Source organism: Tympanuchus pallidicinctus, unplaced genomic scaffold (genome assembly GCF_026119805.1).
Source record: "Tympanuchus pallidicinctus isolate F22 unplaced genomic scaffold, pur_lepc_1.0 scaffold32, whole genome shotgun sequence".
NCBI classification, from domain to species: Eukaryota; Metazoa; Chordata; class Aves; order Galliformes; family Phasianidae; genus Tympanuchus; species Tympanuchus pallidicinctus.
Window position 1 is genome coordinate 3987890 of NW_026294750.1, and position 13719 is coordinate 4001608.

The 13719-nt window shown below is 53.0% G+C and overlaps 3 protein-coding genes across 3 annotated transcripts in view; 1 reads left to right on the forward strand and 2 right to left on the reverse strand.

Annotated features, from left to right (window-relative positions):
• Positions 1-13492, reverse strand: part of KCTD20 (potassium channel tetramerization domain containing 20) — a 130722-nt gene extending 117230 nt beyond the window's left edge. The window contains exon 1 of the mRNA XM_052698465.1: positions 13481-13492. The gene's annotated coding sequence lies outside the window, so the exon portion shown is untranslated. The remainder of the gene's footprint in view (positions 1-13480) is intronic.
• On the forward strand, positions 36-8850 carry KCNA10 (potassium voltage-gated channel subfamily A member 10). Its single transcript, XM_052698453.1, has 2 exons — positions 36-263; positions 6462-8850. Exon 2 carries the CDS (start codon positions 6536-6538, stop codon positions 8084-8086), a length of 1551 nt encoding a protein of 516 aa, XP_052554413.1. The 5' UTR covers positions 36-263; positions 6462-6535; the 3' UTR covers positions 8087-8850.
• LOC128088194 (embryonic pepsinogen) lies at positions 10246-13244 on the reverse strand. The gene is made up of 9 exons (XM_052698478.1): positions 13189-13244; positions 12948-13110; positions 12583-12700; positions 12012-12130; positions 11707-11906; positions 11292-11405; positions 10882-11026; positions 10554-10652; positions 10246-10383 (listed from the first exon to the last, which is right to left on the reverse strand). The coding sequence occupies exons 1-9, from the start codon at positions 13242-13244 to the stop codon at positions 10246-10248; spliced, it is 1152 nt and encodes a 383-aa protein (XP_052554438.1).
• Positions 13493-13719: the final 227 nt, after the last annotated feature.

Below are 13719 nucleotides of genomic sequence, written 5' to 3' on the forward strand. Positions count from 1 at the left end.
CTTGCTCAGAAAGCAAAAGCACGCATTGGCAGCCACAGAGATGGCAGGCTGGGAGTAAGCAGAACCCAGCAAGGGAGCAAAATCCCATTTCAGGCACAAGGAGAATGAGGGCAAGGAGTCCCACCGGGCTCACGTGGGCACTGGCATCGCCTTTCTGCCCAGTGCAGGACGGGTATGAGCATCCCACAGCCAGGAGCTGGGAGAGGCAGAGGAGGCAGTAGGACCAGGAGCCTGGGGCAGGATGAAGATGATGCAGAAGCTGGGTTTGTTGCTCCCTTCCTCTTTGCAGTGGGTTAAAAGGCTGGGGTGGGGAGGGAGGGAGGAGGAGGGGTTATTAGGTGGGTTTGGGGGGTTCGCTGTTCTCCTTTTGGGTGGTTTTGGGGTGATGGTGACTAAGTTGAGTTTGTCCTTGGAGAAAAGCTGGAGAATCAGAGGATTGCTCTGGGATGCTGAGGGTGTGCTGGGAGCGTCAGGAGCCACAGGGTCCCATTGACAATCTCAGTCCATTTAAACCTTAATTCTGTTCTTGCTGCATCCGAATTACGATGTCCTTCCCTGGATGGGACTGCAGGGCTGGGATGACCGCCCTGGGTCAGCTGCACTGCTCTCTGGCAAAGCACGCGGTGCTGCCAACCCAAACGACCCCAACCCCTGCCCCTCCTCCTCCTGCTGCCACTGCTGCAAAGCTCGGGATCGATGCAGGTATCAGCGTGACCCACTTAGTGGCTTCCTATTGCTTTCCATTTATACCATCCATCCACTTTTGGCTTCGGCCGCAGCCTCCCAGGAGGGTTAGTGCTGATGGCAGTGGGCTCAGGACGCTGCTCCATCCCTAGGAACAGGAGGAGGTCGCAGTGCTGCACCTCAGGCTTGGCCAAACCAGCAGCACTTTGGGGCAGATGGGGGAAACTTTCCCATCGATTCGCCATCGACTCTCCTCGATCGCGTTACCTCCATCAGCCCATTCAGCAGCGCCGCGAGGCGCCGAGGCGTGCCTCCTGCTGAACGCCCCTTAAACCCTTTCCTATTCTTATGAATCAGGCTAAAAACTCCCATGCTGGGTGTGGGGAAGGTGGGGAGGGCTTGGATCAGACCCAGGTGATTGCAGCCTGCCTCGCTGCAGAGCTCATTTTTGCCCCATCTGTCTTTTCCTGCTGTCGGGCTGGCTTTGCAGCAGCTTTGAATGAGCACCTGTGATGGGGAGCACTTGGTTCCCTCCGTGCAGGGATGGCTGTGCTCAGCCCCGCTCGTTATTAAATTGCTTCCTGACCCGGTTAATCCGTAGCTGATTAATTTGGGCTGGGTATCAGAAAGGTTTCATCTGTCTCATGGTGTGGACTGTACGTTCTGGGCCCTCTGGTAATCTGGTTTATATATATATTCCATATATATATCCTATATATATATATGGAAAAATCAGAAGGGGGGGGATGTACAGAGGGAGGCTGGCTGGGCATGCTGGCAGTGAGGGACGCTTGCATCCTGCACCAGGAATCCAGCCTGCAAGCTTCTTCCTGCACATGCTTCAATGTGGGGCTGCTATGCAGCATGTGGTGCTGTTGTGGGTGGGGAAACTGAGGCACAGAGGAGGCTGGGGCTCAGAATTTGGTGGCTGCCAGTTCAGCCCAAGCATTTCTTTGATGGTGCAATTAATTAAAGGGTTTAAATGTCAGGGCTCATCTTAACCTCTCCTTTTAAAAGCAAAGGTTTCTCTGTGCACGTGAGTGTCACAGGTGGGACTTTAGGTTCACTGGTGCCAGGGTGTTCTGTAGCTCCTTTAATTATCGTTGGTTCATTAGCCTCAGTGCTGGAGTCAGAACATCAAGGAGTGAAGGTTTGTGTTGTGCTGTCCTGTCTGTGAATTCCATGTTCTCAATTCCAAGCCTCCCATGTTCTTCCCTTCCCCACATTTTGCCCTGGTGCTGGCTTGGGGGCACTTCTGACTTAGGAGCACATCACACAGTGCTGAGGCATATGGAAAAGTCACCCTGATATGTCCTGAAGATGCCACAGAGTCAGCCCAGCCCAACTCAGGAGCTGCAATTAGTGCTGCACCCCAGCTAATTAGCTCCGCTAAAAATGAGGAAAACTAGCAGGGGCTAATTACTGCACTAATTTGATCTGTGAGCTGGAGCTTGAGTCTGGCTGGTGCAGAGCGGAGCACAGCAGCTTGCAGAGGTCTGTGCAAGCATCACTTTGTTCAAAAGCTGGGAACAGTCCAGCAAAGTCCCCCTGCAGGTCTGTCCTGCCCTCCTGCAGCAGAGCTGCGTGTGCAGAGCTCTGCAGCCACGCTCTCTGGACGCCTGCCCTGGCTGCAGGACGCCCTCAGGAGCAACACTGTCCTAAAGGATAAATCCCAGCAGATGCCAGGAGCTGCTGCTGGTGGGATTAGTGGGCCGGAGGCGTGGGAGGAGGATGGGGGCACCTGGCTGGGGGTGGGGAAATGCTGACACATCCCAAGTCCCCTCAACTGAGCACAGATTGGTTAAACTCCTTTCTGCTGATGGATCCCCAGTGTGGAGGGATTCCAGGGGTGCAGAAGGGGATGTGGAGCATGACAAACCAACCCTGAAGTCTGTGAGATGCTATGGCCTGTTTCCATTGCTGGCTGTAGATGCCCAGACTTCAGCTGAAGATGCCCCAACCCCTGGGTGCTGAGCTCTTCTATGGGATGCTGTGTTTTAATGTGCTTGTTAACATCGCAGGTGGAAAATGGTTTTGAGGACAGACCAGAGAGCTGGGGGAGGTGGAGGTGATTGGGTCCCACGGGAACAAGGGAGCAGTGCTGTACAGGAGCTGAGGCTGTGGCACATGGGCAGGAATGTGTCCAAACACAGAGGTGTGGGGCAGAAGAAGATGTGGGCTCACTGGTGTGAAGGTGGCCCTGCACAGAGTCACCCAGCAAGGATGAGGTGGGGTCAGGAGAAGAGAAGAAAAATCTCAGTTCCTTTCTGTGACTCACGGTGACATCCCACGGGGTCGTTCCTTTCTCACTGCTCGGGGTGGCAATCTGATGGCTCTGCTTGTCCCCTCCCTGCGTTGTCCCTGTCAGTGCCTTGTGGGGCTGTGCTGGCTCCTTGTCACATCGGGGGGGTCGGGGTGTCCCACGTGGCGGTGGCACTGCAGCCTCCTGTAAAGGAGCCCACTGCATCCATGGCTGCAGGCAAGAGGTAGGTGGGCACAAGGGGATGCTCCAGCCCTCGGGCTTTCCCCCTCTCTTCTTTTTAATGCTGTTGGTGTATATTAATGCTAAACAAGCCTGACCGCCTGCTCTAAATGTCTGTCCTGATGCCAGCGGTGCTCGGTCACCGTCCCCCTCTCTGCCTCCCTCCTGGGCACCGGCTCAGACCTCACCACGTCACCGACCAGACCTGTCCCCGCTGCACCATCCGGAGCATTATTGGGGATTAAAGGTGGCATCCGGCAGAAGGGACCGTCCCTCCCCCGGCGAGCGGCTGGGGGAAGGAGGTGGGGGGCCTGGGTGCCCCCTGCTCCCCCTTCCCGATGGACCCCCGGCGCTTTGTAGGGCAGAGCAGGTGCCTTTCCCCGAGGCAACGGTGGGGCCGAGGCTCCAAACCACATCGGATGCTGCCAAAGCCCATCCCTGGCGTGCTGGGCTGCCAATTATACAGTGAACCAAATAGAGGAGAGACTTCTAAATGACATTGCCTGCTTTATCCCAACGGGACCTTTCAAGGGTATGGCTGGTGTTTGGGTTTTTTTTGTTTTTTTTTTTTCCTTTTTCTTTCTTTCTTTTTTTTTTTCCCTCTACACTCCCTATGTGTGTTTAACGACTCTCCTTCCAGATGCAGAGAGCGCTGGCACCTCCATGCCCTGCGTGGGTAAGTTGTAGGTGATGCTGCAGGGGGGGCTATGGGAGAAATCACCGCACGTCTCATGGAGCAGAGGGGTGATGGGGAGGGGGCGGGGGGAGGCAGTTCAGCACCTCTGCTTCTCTATGGGGACCTCAGAGAACGCTGACACTTATCCACGTGTGTGAGGTCTGAGTGGGGATGGGAGCAGAGCTGGGGGACGTGTGTATGGGGATGTTGGTGTGTGGTTGCAGAGGGGATGGTGGACACAACGCTCCCCATTTCCTCACGTGCCATTGGGGTTTGATGGGGAAAATGCAAGCTCTCTCTCAAATGACCTTTGCCTTTTGCAGTTTCTCTGTCTTGGTGGGGGTTTTTTTGTGTGTGTGTTTTTTTTTTTCCCCTTCCCAGCCAGGGATTTTGGATGAAGCGTATCAGTTAATCAGATTCTGAGAAGCAGATGTTAGGTGATTTAGGAGGAAAAAACGAGACGACTTTCTCTTTGGAGCCTGGAGCGCGTGTTGCAAAGCATGTGGCTCTGTTCTTGCTTGGAGAGATTGCTTTGTGCCTTTGGGAAGTGCCATTAATTTGGTCTAAATTTAAAATGAGACAGAAAAGGTGTTCTGGGCTCTGGGACAGGTGGGACACTGGTCTCTGGGTGTGGGGACAGGCAGATGTCAGCATGCTTTGGGGGTCTGAAGGCATTGAGATGAGGGTCACAGCCCTGCTTTGCCTGTCCAGGTCCCTGATGGCTGCAGAAGGGGCTAAAATGCATGGAAGGGAGCTAAGAAGTGCCATTCCTGCTCTTTGCCTTCATTTTGCCCTGAGAGATGGTGCCAGGGCACAGTGTGATCTGCACATGGGCTCCAGAGCAGAGACAGATCCTGAAGTATCACAACCTCCTCAAAGTCTTAGGCTGAAGAAGCAAAGGCTTGGAAGTCTTCTTGCACGCTGTTAGGAGTTAAACACCCTTAATGCTTTCTAAAGCCAAGATCATCTCACGGTATTGACTTCAGATGCAGTTTCACAATCAGCTAAAGCTGCCCTAAGGTTGCTTGGATGCTGAGGGCACAGGTTCCCTCCTGGGCTGCAGCAGGGGTGAGGTGCCATGAATGTGAGATCAGCTCTCCACATTTGTCTTCTCTGTGCCTTTTTCTCCCTCCAAATGAGCCTTGTTCAGGCTGGGTTGCTCTCAGCATCCTTCCTCCCAGCCTGGCTGCGGATGCTGTGTGGACACAGAGATGTGGGCTGCCCCAAAGCTGCATCTCGCCTCGCTCACAGCAGCTTTGAGCTGCTGAAACCTCGGGTGTGAGCTGAACCCGTGGAGAGCTGCAGCACCTTGGGTTCACCTTAACCCTGGCCAACTCCATCCCTGGGCTCAAGGACTCAGTTCTGGGGCTGCTCATCTTTGCCCCAGGTCTGAAACACATTGCTGCTTCTGCTAGCTCTATTTTCAGCTGCCTTGCCCTGAATGCCCCTCTCTCAGTGTCTCCATGTAAGAAAATGGGTACAAAAGCAAAGCTGCAGGGAGATACCTACGAGCAGCCCTGCTCTGTGTTTTTCATTCAAGCAAAGAGAGCTGGACACCACTGGCTCCTGTACGAAGTTCTGCTTTTGAGCTTGCAATGCTCATAAGGAGGATTGGTAGCTAACTAGAATGCTAACATGTCCTCCAGCAGATTTGTTTTTCCAGCTTGTCCCAGCCTGGGCAGATGAGTCCAGTCCTAAGGGAAGCGTGGGGAACAATTTGGAGTCCCAGTGGCTCAGGCTTGGTGAGGTGGTTCAGGCACAACTGTGTGCTCACAGCCCCAGTGCAGGACTGGTCCCCATGCGGACGTGGCCTGGATTGCACTGCTATTCCTGGCAATTGAGGGCATTTGGGCTTTTCAGTCCCTCTTGCTGAACTTTGCTGGGTAAGAAAGCCAGTGTGTCCTTGGTGATTAGTGAGCATGTGGAAAATGGAGCAGCACCTCTCGTCTGTATGGCTGGAAAACACATTTGGAGGGGAGAGAGCTGAAGGGGGGAAGGAGGGGAAAATAAATGGGTGGAGGGGCCAGGATGAATGCATTTTGGGTGTAAATATTCCCAGGATTTCTCTCTGTTAACCTCAAGTTGGGTCACCACCCACCCCGAGTGCTGGATCGATACGAGGAGTCCCAGTTCATGCCCCTCCTCATGCAGAACAGAGGAGTTCTCCGAGGCTCACAGATGCTTCCTTCTCCTCCCATCCTGCCTTCCTCATGGTTGGCGCTGCTCAGAACCTCTCCTGACCTCTGCTTTGGGAACTGATTCCCATATGCCAGGTCACCCAGCACCTCCAGTTTGACCAGTTTTACTCCCAGCTGGAGCAAGGCTGTAACAAACAAAGCTTGGGATGGATGGGCAAAACCTGGATCCTTCCCCACATGGTGCTGCTGCTTGACCTTCTGTCCTTGAGTGCTGTAGAAATTGAGAGGTTTAGTGATGACAACGAAGCTGTGCCAACAGGGCCCACAGGATCTGATAAAATACACTGGAACTACAATGCAGATGAAATTAAGGAGTGTTTTAAGACACTCGGGGCTTTCTGACCTCAGGTTTGATTCATTCCCTTCGGTCAAGCAAAGTGAGCCGCATGCACAGTTCATCTGTCTCCCTGTTTGCTTGCAGATTCTCATAGCGTGGGAAAGAAGCAAGCTGCCGGCATTCGACCCGGGGATTTATGCTGCTAATCTGATTAGTGTATGATGGACGTGTCCAGTTGGAAGGAGATGGAGGTGGCACTAGTCAGTTTTGACAACGCTGATCAGATCGTGGAGGATCCCTGTTATTCAAACGACCTCAGCCCTGCCAGCCAGTCGCGGAAAGGCCATCCCAGCTGCGCCAACCTCCTCTCCAACTGGAGAATCCTCATCAACAGTGAAAACGCCAACAATGAGACCATTTTCTCCAGGTTCTCTGCTGAGTTCAGCGAGCACCTGGTGGGGGAGCGGGTGGGGATGGAGGAGGGGGACCAGCGAGTCATCATCAACATCGCTGGGCTGAGGTTTGAGACGCGGCTCAAGACCCTCAACCAGTTCCCGGAGACCTTGCTCGGTGACCCAGAGAAGAGGATGCGGTACTTTGACTCCATGAGGAATGAATATTTCTTCGATAGGAACAGGCCCAGTTTTGATGGGATCTTGTACTATTACCAATCCGGTGGGAAAATCCGGCGTCCGGCCAACGTACCCATAGATGTCTTTGCTGATGAAATCACCTTCTATGAGCTGGGTGACGAAGCCATGGACCAGTTCAGGGAGGATGAAGGGTTTATCAAGGACCCTGAGACCCTCTTACCAACCAATGACTTTCATAGGCAATTCTGGCTGCTCTTTGAGTACCCCGAAAGCTCCAGCGCGGCCAGAGGTGTAGCTTTGGTCTCTGTCCTGGTCATTGTCATCTCCATCATCATCTTCTGCATGGAGACCTTGCCAGAGTTCAGAGAGGAAAGGGAGTATAAGTCCACCCAGGAGCTTTCTAGGAATACGACGGACACCTTGCTGGCCCACAGCACCTTCACAGACCCTTTCTTTGTCATAGAGACTGCCTGCATCATCTGGTTCTCCTTCGAGCTGTTCGTCCGATTCATCGTTTGCCCGAGCAAGACCGAGTTCTTCAAGAACATCATGAACATCATTGACATCGTGTCCATCATCCCCTACTTCGTGACGCTCACCACTGAGCTGATCCAGCAGAGCGAACTCAACGGGCAGCAGAACATGTCCTTGGCCATCCTGCGGATCATCCGCTTGGTGCGGGTCTTCCGGATCTTCAAGCTGTCCCGGCACTCCAAGGGGCTGCAGATCCTGGGGCAGACCCTCAAGGCCAGCATGCGGGAGCTGGGCTTGCTCATCTTCTTCCTCTTCATCGGCGTCATCCTCTTCTCCAGCGCCATCTATTTTGCAGAAGTGGACGAGCCGCAGTCCCATTTCTCCAGCATCCCCGACGGCTTCTGGTGGGCCGTGGTCACGATGACCACCGTTGGCTATGGAGACATGTGCCCCACCACCTTGGGTGGGAAGATCGTGGGCACCCTGTGCGCTATTGCAGGAGTGCTGACCATCGCTCTGCCCGTCCCCGTCATCGTCTCAAACTTTAACTATTTCTACCACAGGGAGACAGAGAATGAAGAGAAGCAAATTCTGCCCGGGGAGGTGGAGAGGATACTCAACAGTGTGGTGACGGGCAACGACAGCATGGAGTCTCTCAATAAGACCAATGGGGGTTACCCTCGAGACAAGGCCAAAAAGTGATGCTTGTTTCCATGGCAGAGCTGAGCGCTGTCAGGTGGGGTGGGCTGGATAAGGCATGCAACATCCGCAAGCTGTTTTGTTGTTGTTTTTATTTTATTTCATTTTAAACCAAATGTGCTGCTGCTTTTATTTATTTATTTCTTTTTTTTTTCTAGACATTTTTCAATCTTTGATTTCCCGTGGCTGTTCAAATAAATACCATCTTTCTTATCTCTCTCCCCTGCCCCTTGGTCTGCTTTTTATTACTCGATGCTCATCTGTTTGACATTCATCTTTCCTGACCACAGCATCAGAGCGCAGCTCCCCCATGCATGGAGATTTTCCCCATTTACTGAGAGGCAAAAAGGGGAAAAAATACAAGAAATGCTTTCTCTGGTGCCACCCAGCTTCCCAGGGGCAGAGCTAGCCTCATCTCCCTGCTCTTCTCAGCGCATTATCAATGTTCCCTCTGCAGATTCAGTTCCCTGGTCTGTGCTGGTGGCACAGCAGGGTGGACAATGATGGATGGGACCAAGCCAGTGGGTGCAGGGATTTGGAAAGAGAGGGATGAGGCTGGGATGCAGCTGTACAGCTGCCAAGGAAGGGCCGTGGCTCAGTGCCCACAGGGGTTCTGGTGGACCAGCTGAGCTCTGAGAAGGGCAGGGGGGGACTTTTAATGCAAACAAACATTCGACTTGTGGGTTATCTGGTGCACGAACGCCCTTCGGGACCAATCTCTGTGACCTTGTAGCTTTTATTGTCACTTCTGTTGCTGCAAATGGAGCACAGAGTAATGAGGGCTGACGTTTCCTGACAGCTTGGCTCTGCATTGTAAAAGGCACTTCTGGTTTTCGAAAACGTGCAGATTTCCATAGGCACTTCTGAAGGGGAGAAACAGAAACAGATCATTATGCTGTTCTCTCTAATGCCAGCAGGTTTTCTTCTGACAAAAACATTTTGTTCCAACTTCTCTGTTTCAGTTGGCTTTTTTTGATGTTTCTGCCTACATTAAAATCACAGCTTCTCATGCAGTGTCGACGCATCCGTTTTGTATCCCACATCTGTTCTACTCGATGTCTCATCTCCTAAAGGGTCGGCGTGATCACTGTGCAACGTGCCAGCAATCTCTGGTTTGCAGTTTCATTCAGAAAGGAGTGCTGAAAGATTATTTCTTTATTTATTCTCATTCCCAGTCTGATGTAAAACGTGAGGAGGGGCGTGCTGGGATTTTCCCCCTAGCTGAGATTCTGCACCCACCCAACCCAGATTCTGCTCTGCTGCAGAGCTTCTGGTCGGACGGGTGGACTTCCTACAACCAGATCTTCTTCACATCAGGCATCTGCAGGGACAGCAGCACTCTGAGAAACCCCCAGCTCCTTTCCAGCAGTTTTACCACATTTCTCTTTTTATTTCGTAGCAGAAAGCGTTGAGCTTTCAATGCTCATAAGGAGGGTTGACGTATTTTTCAGCTAGGACCATCTCCTCCTTCCTTCCATGCAAAATTTCCTAGCAAGCCTCGGGGCATCCTTTTGGCAACGCTTATTTCCAACCTTCCCCTATGCACAGAAATACATTTTTGGAACCACAGCCACGAGATGGCACTCCAGGACAGACATTTCTCAGACATAAAAGTACGACAGCAGTCCCAGTGTGTGCGTGCTCCCCACTCTCATTCGTGCTTGATGATCCCTGGGGTCTTGGTCCCACCAGGGCTGCTGAGCCCTGCTGCACTGGGCTCATAACAGTGGTAGAGCAATTGGCAATGGAGTGCCCTAAGTTGTAGAAGTTGAAGCAAGACTTCCTCTCTACACATGCACAGCTGTGTGCAGATGGTTTGCAATGGGGGTCTGCTGTCTGTGGGTCTGGGGTGGGGAATTCACTTTCCCCGGATGGAAACTGAGATCTTCCAGTATTGCTTCTCTGACACATTCCCAGTACAAAGCCTCAGCTCCCAGCAGCCCCAGCCTTGTTCAGTTGTCCCAAAATTCTGCCACTGCCACGAAGCAGCAAATATACAACACCTCCTCCCTAAATCCTGCCCTTTTATGACCAATAAATGTGCAGCCACCAACTCCACGTCATCAACACTTTATTTGCATGCAAGCAAGGACACCTTACACGAGACCTCTTGCTGCACTGAAAAACACAGTCATGGTCTGGTTGCTGTCATCTCAGTAGATCTAAACAGCCTTGGCCAGTCCGACACGGTTGTTGGCCCGGTCAAAGATGCTGTAGTACACTCTGATGAAGACATCTCCCAAGATCCAGAGGTCTGCAGAGCTGTTCTGGAAGCTGCTCATGCAGGTTCCTTGGTCATTCTGCATTTGAGCCAGAGGAGGCAAATGGGGAAAAGGTGGGTTAGCAGCTTTTTTGTTGGGTTGCTCTACAGGCTCATGACCAACTCTCATGGAGAAGCCAAAGCTGTGAGAGCCACTGGAGAAAGTAAAAGGACATGGAGACTGGCTTTGTTGCCATGGTTTCTCCTTACCTGCTCGGTGTAAGCCAAGGCAGGCACGGGATACTGAATGCCACCGATGACAAAGACAACATCAGGCATGGCAAGGACACGGCTGCAGTTCACGCTGTACTGCAGAGGGCAGAGCAAAGAGGCTCTGAGGTAAGAGGCAACACGTTGATGGGGCAAAATGGGGGGGGATTTGATTTGGTTGGTGTAAACTGGAGACTGGGAGAGTCATGTGGAGGACTGGGGCAGCAGGGATGGTTTGCTGCAGATATGGTGTGTGGAAGCAGGCATGAAGCCAGGTGTGTGCCAGGCTGCATGGAGCACTAACAGAGGAGGATGTGGACATTCTTACCTCTCCATACGAGTTCTGATTGGCCCCGACTGCACTTTGGATGTCATCAATGTCTGAGGCCGGCCCAGCCACAAGGGATGTGCCAGTGTCAATGATGGCTTGGCAGCCACTGCTGCATGCAATCTCCTGCTTGTTCACGATGATGCTGGCAGGAGGGAAGGAAGAAAAGGCAAGGCCTTGCATCCTGGTGATGCTTTCAAACACAGCCCCAAGGGAACGGGCTTAGTGCAAGAGAAGAAGCAGTGGAGGAGAAGCATCCCCACATCAGGGAATCACCAAATCACAGTGGGGTTTGGTCCCTTGGCCTCCTGCACCGTGTTGTGTTACGCCAGCAGAAAGCCTACGAGGTTCATGGGTCTCTCGAGAAACAACGGTTAGAAATGAACATACATCAGCAGTCATTTCGTTACCTGTCCATGGAGATCTGCCAGTAACCTTGGTAAGAGACAGGAATCCAGTTGATGGAGCCAGTGAAATAGGAATCATCAATTCCCCCAAAGATGACCATGCTCCCCATTGTCTCGCTGGATGACACATGAAAGAAAAGCACCAAAGGGTTTGCCAGGGCTGTCATCTTAAAACAAGGGGCTGTGAGTGCCGTGGATCAGATGCTGTCTGTGACACCATGATCACTTTCTCATTGCTGAGCACCAGCAGGGCCATGGCACAACAGCAGCGTGCTCCCCTGTCCCTATCCATCACGACACACAGACAGCACCATGTAGCATCAGTGGCAGTGGAGGAGCTGGGATGCCCAGCAAGTGCAATGATCTGAACCAAACCCACTCGCTGCCTCCCCCAGCCCTCAGGACTGACGCTTCTTACCGGGATAGATAGACTGAGAAGAGGTTCTGCTCCAGCAAGCTCTCATTCACCATGTTATCAAAGACTGGAGTGATTCCATCAGCAGCTAAACTTGGGTAGCCCAAGCCCAAGATCCCATCAAATTTGACATGGACAAAGAATTGGCCAGGCTCGGAGGTACTCAAGCCAAAGAGCTGGTTGGTGTCCATCAGTGATGCAACCTAGGGATGGGGACAGCACTGTTAGCTCTGGGACATGGCAACGCAGGTGGGAATTGGGTGGAGAAGGCACAGAAGAAGCCTCTGAGATGCCATCGTGACACTTACAGTGACGGTGTCGCAGCCCACGGTGCCCTCCATGTCGCCAGTGCCATAGTGAATGGACAGGTTCTGCCCCGTGCTTTTGTAGGTGGAGGACTGCGATGGGTTAAACATCTGATGGCTTTCTAGAAGGTAAGTAGGAAACCAAAAATGAAGATTTTCAGCTAGGCTGAGCCATAAGGATAGCGTGGGAGTCGGAACCCTGCTGAATTGCTGTTTAGACCTGCCATTTATTACCCTGCTGCAGGAACAATTTAGCTGTGAACATTTGCTGTACATCCCTGCTGCATCCTAATGCCAGGGATCTGTAGGATAACCCATCACTCCTTTGAGGTAGATAGGGAAACTGAGGCAACACACACAGCCCCATGGAGTAGAACCCCATGGAGCAGCAGCTCCTACACCCCAAACACTCATCCCGTCAGCATGTTGTGCAGATCCAACGGGACCCAGAGCCTCACTCTGCTCCCCTCCAATCTGTGAGCAGCGTCACCCCAAAATCTGGGTTGATCCTGCAGCTGTAAGCCCAGGACGTGTTGCCTTGCCAAAATAGGGAGTCCTGCCCACTGTTACTTACGGCAAGCTGGGCTGGTGCAGGAGACAGAGGGAACCCAGAGGTTGGAGGAGCCGGTGTCGAAGACCACAGTGAAGTCCTGCGGTGGGGTGCCAATGGAGATGGTCCCATAGTATTCCATCTATGAGACAGGATCAAGAGATGCTTTTAGGGCATAATTGGCCATGGATCTGCCCCAGGCTCACAGCCTTCTGTGCATGCATGGGAACACTCAGCTTGCAGCACAGCTGCTGGATGGGAAGAGGTGAAAGATATCAACTTTTGGGAGAAACCCTTCAGGATTTGGTCCACGCATGGCACAGTCACAGGGATGAGCATGCCATAAACCACCCCAGGCTTCCCCGCCGTGGGTCAAAGCCAGCACTCACGTCCAGGGTGTTCAGCAGGGGCTCGGTGACCACAGTGAGAACATCAGGAAAAGCATGCGGGAATTTGGTGCCGACGTCGTAGTGGTGATGCTGGAGGAAGCGGTGCAGCAAGCCCTTCTCCCGGAGGATCTCTCTCAGCTTCTTCCCCCTCTCCAAGGGCAGCCTGGAAAAAGAAAAACAGAGCTTGCAGCAGCATCCAGCAGTGCTGGTATCAGTGCAGAGCGATGCTGCAGGGACTCACCTGGTGATGCCGTCGGAGAGAGCAAGGACCACACACAGGAGCACCAGGAATTGCATTGTGCCAAGGATGCAGGGTTGCAAGGAGAAATGCCCCGTGGCTTAAATAACCCCAGTCCTCCCCACCTGTGGGGCCAAGGGCAGGCTGGGAGCCGTCCCCACCTGTGGGCACCCGGCCAAGGTACCCCGGTGACACCCAGGTGCTGGCACCCATGGCAAACAACACCCAACTTCCACACGTCACCAGGGGCGTGGGGACAGCAAGGTGCTCCCGCTCTGCCCCCATCCTTTACCACCCCAAATCCTTCATCCCCACCAGACTGTGGGCACCAAATTTTGGAATCGCTTTCCATTTGGGTACCTGAAGCACAAGCAGCACTGGGACCCCAGCTTTGTGCAAACTCCCCCCCCCCTCCCAACTACAGAGGGTCTGTCCCAGGTCGGAATGGGGAAGGGGGCCCCTCAGTGTGGGGACATGGGTCTGAGGGCTGCCTGCACGTCCTGGCCTTCTGTTATCTGCAAAACCAATTAGTTA

Bases quoted from the DNA above. Each gene is read 5' to 3' on its own strand.
- KCNA10 (XM_052698453.1), top strand. From the start codon at position 6,536: ATGATGGACGTGTCCAGTTGGAAGGAGATGGAGGTGGCACTAGTCAGT.
- LOC128088194 (XM_052698478.1), bottom strand. From the start codon at position 13,244: ATGCAATTCCTGGTGCTCCTGTGTGTGGTCCTTGCTCTCTCCGACGGC. The intron at 11,406-11,706 runs GTAAGAAGCGTC...TGTGTCATCCAG, and splicing joins TTCTCAGTCTATCTATCCCG to CGAGACAATGGGGAGCATGG. The intron at 11,027-11,291 runs GTAACGAAATGA...CCCTCCTGCCAG, and splicing joins TGGCAGATCTCCATGGACAG to CATCATCGTGAACAAGCAGG.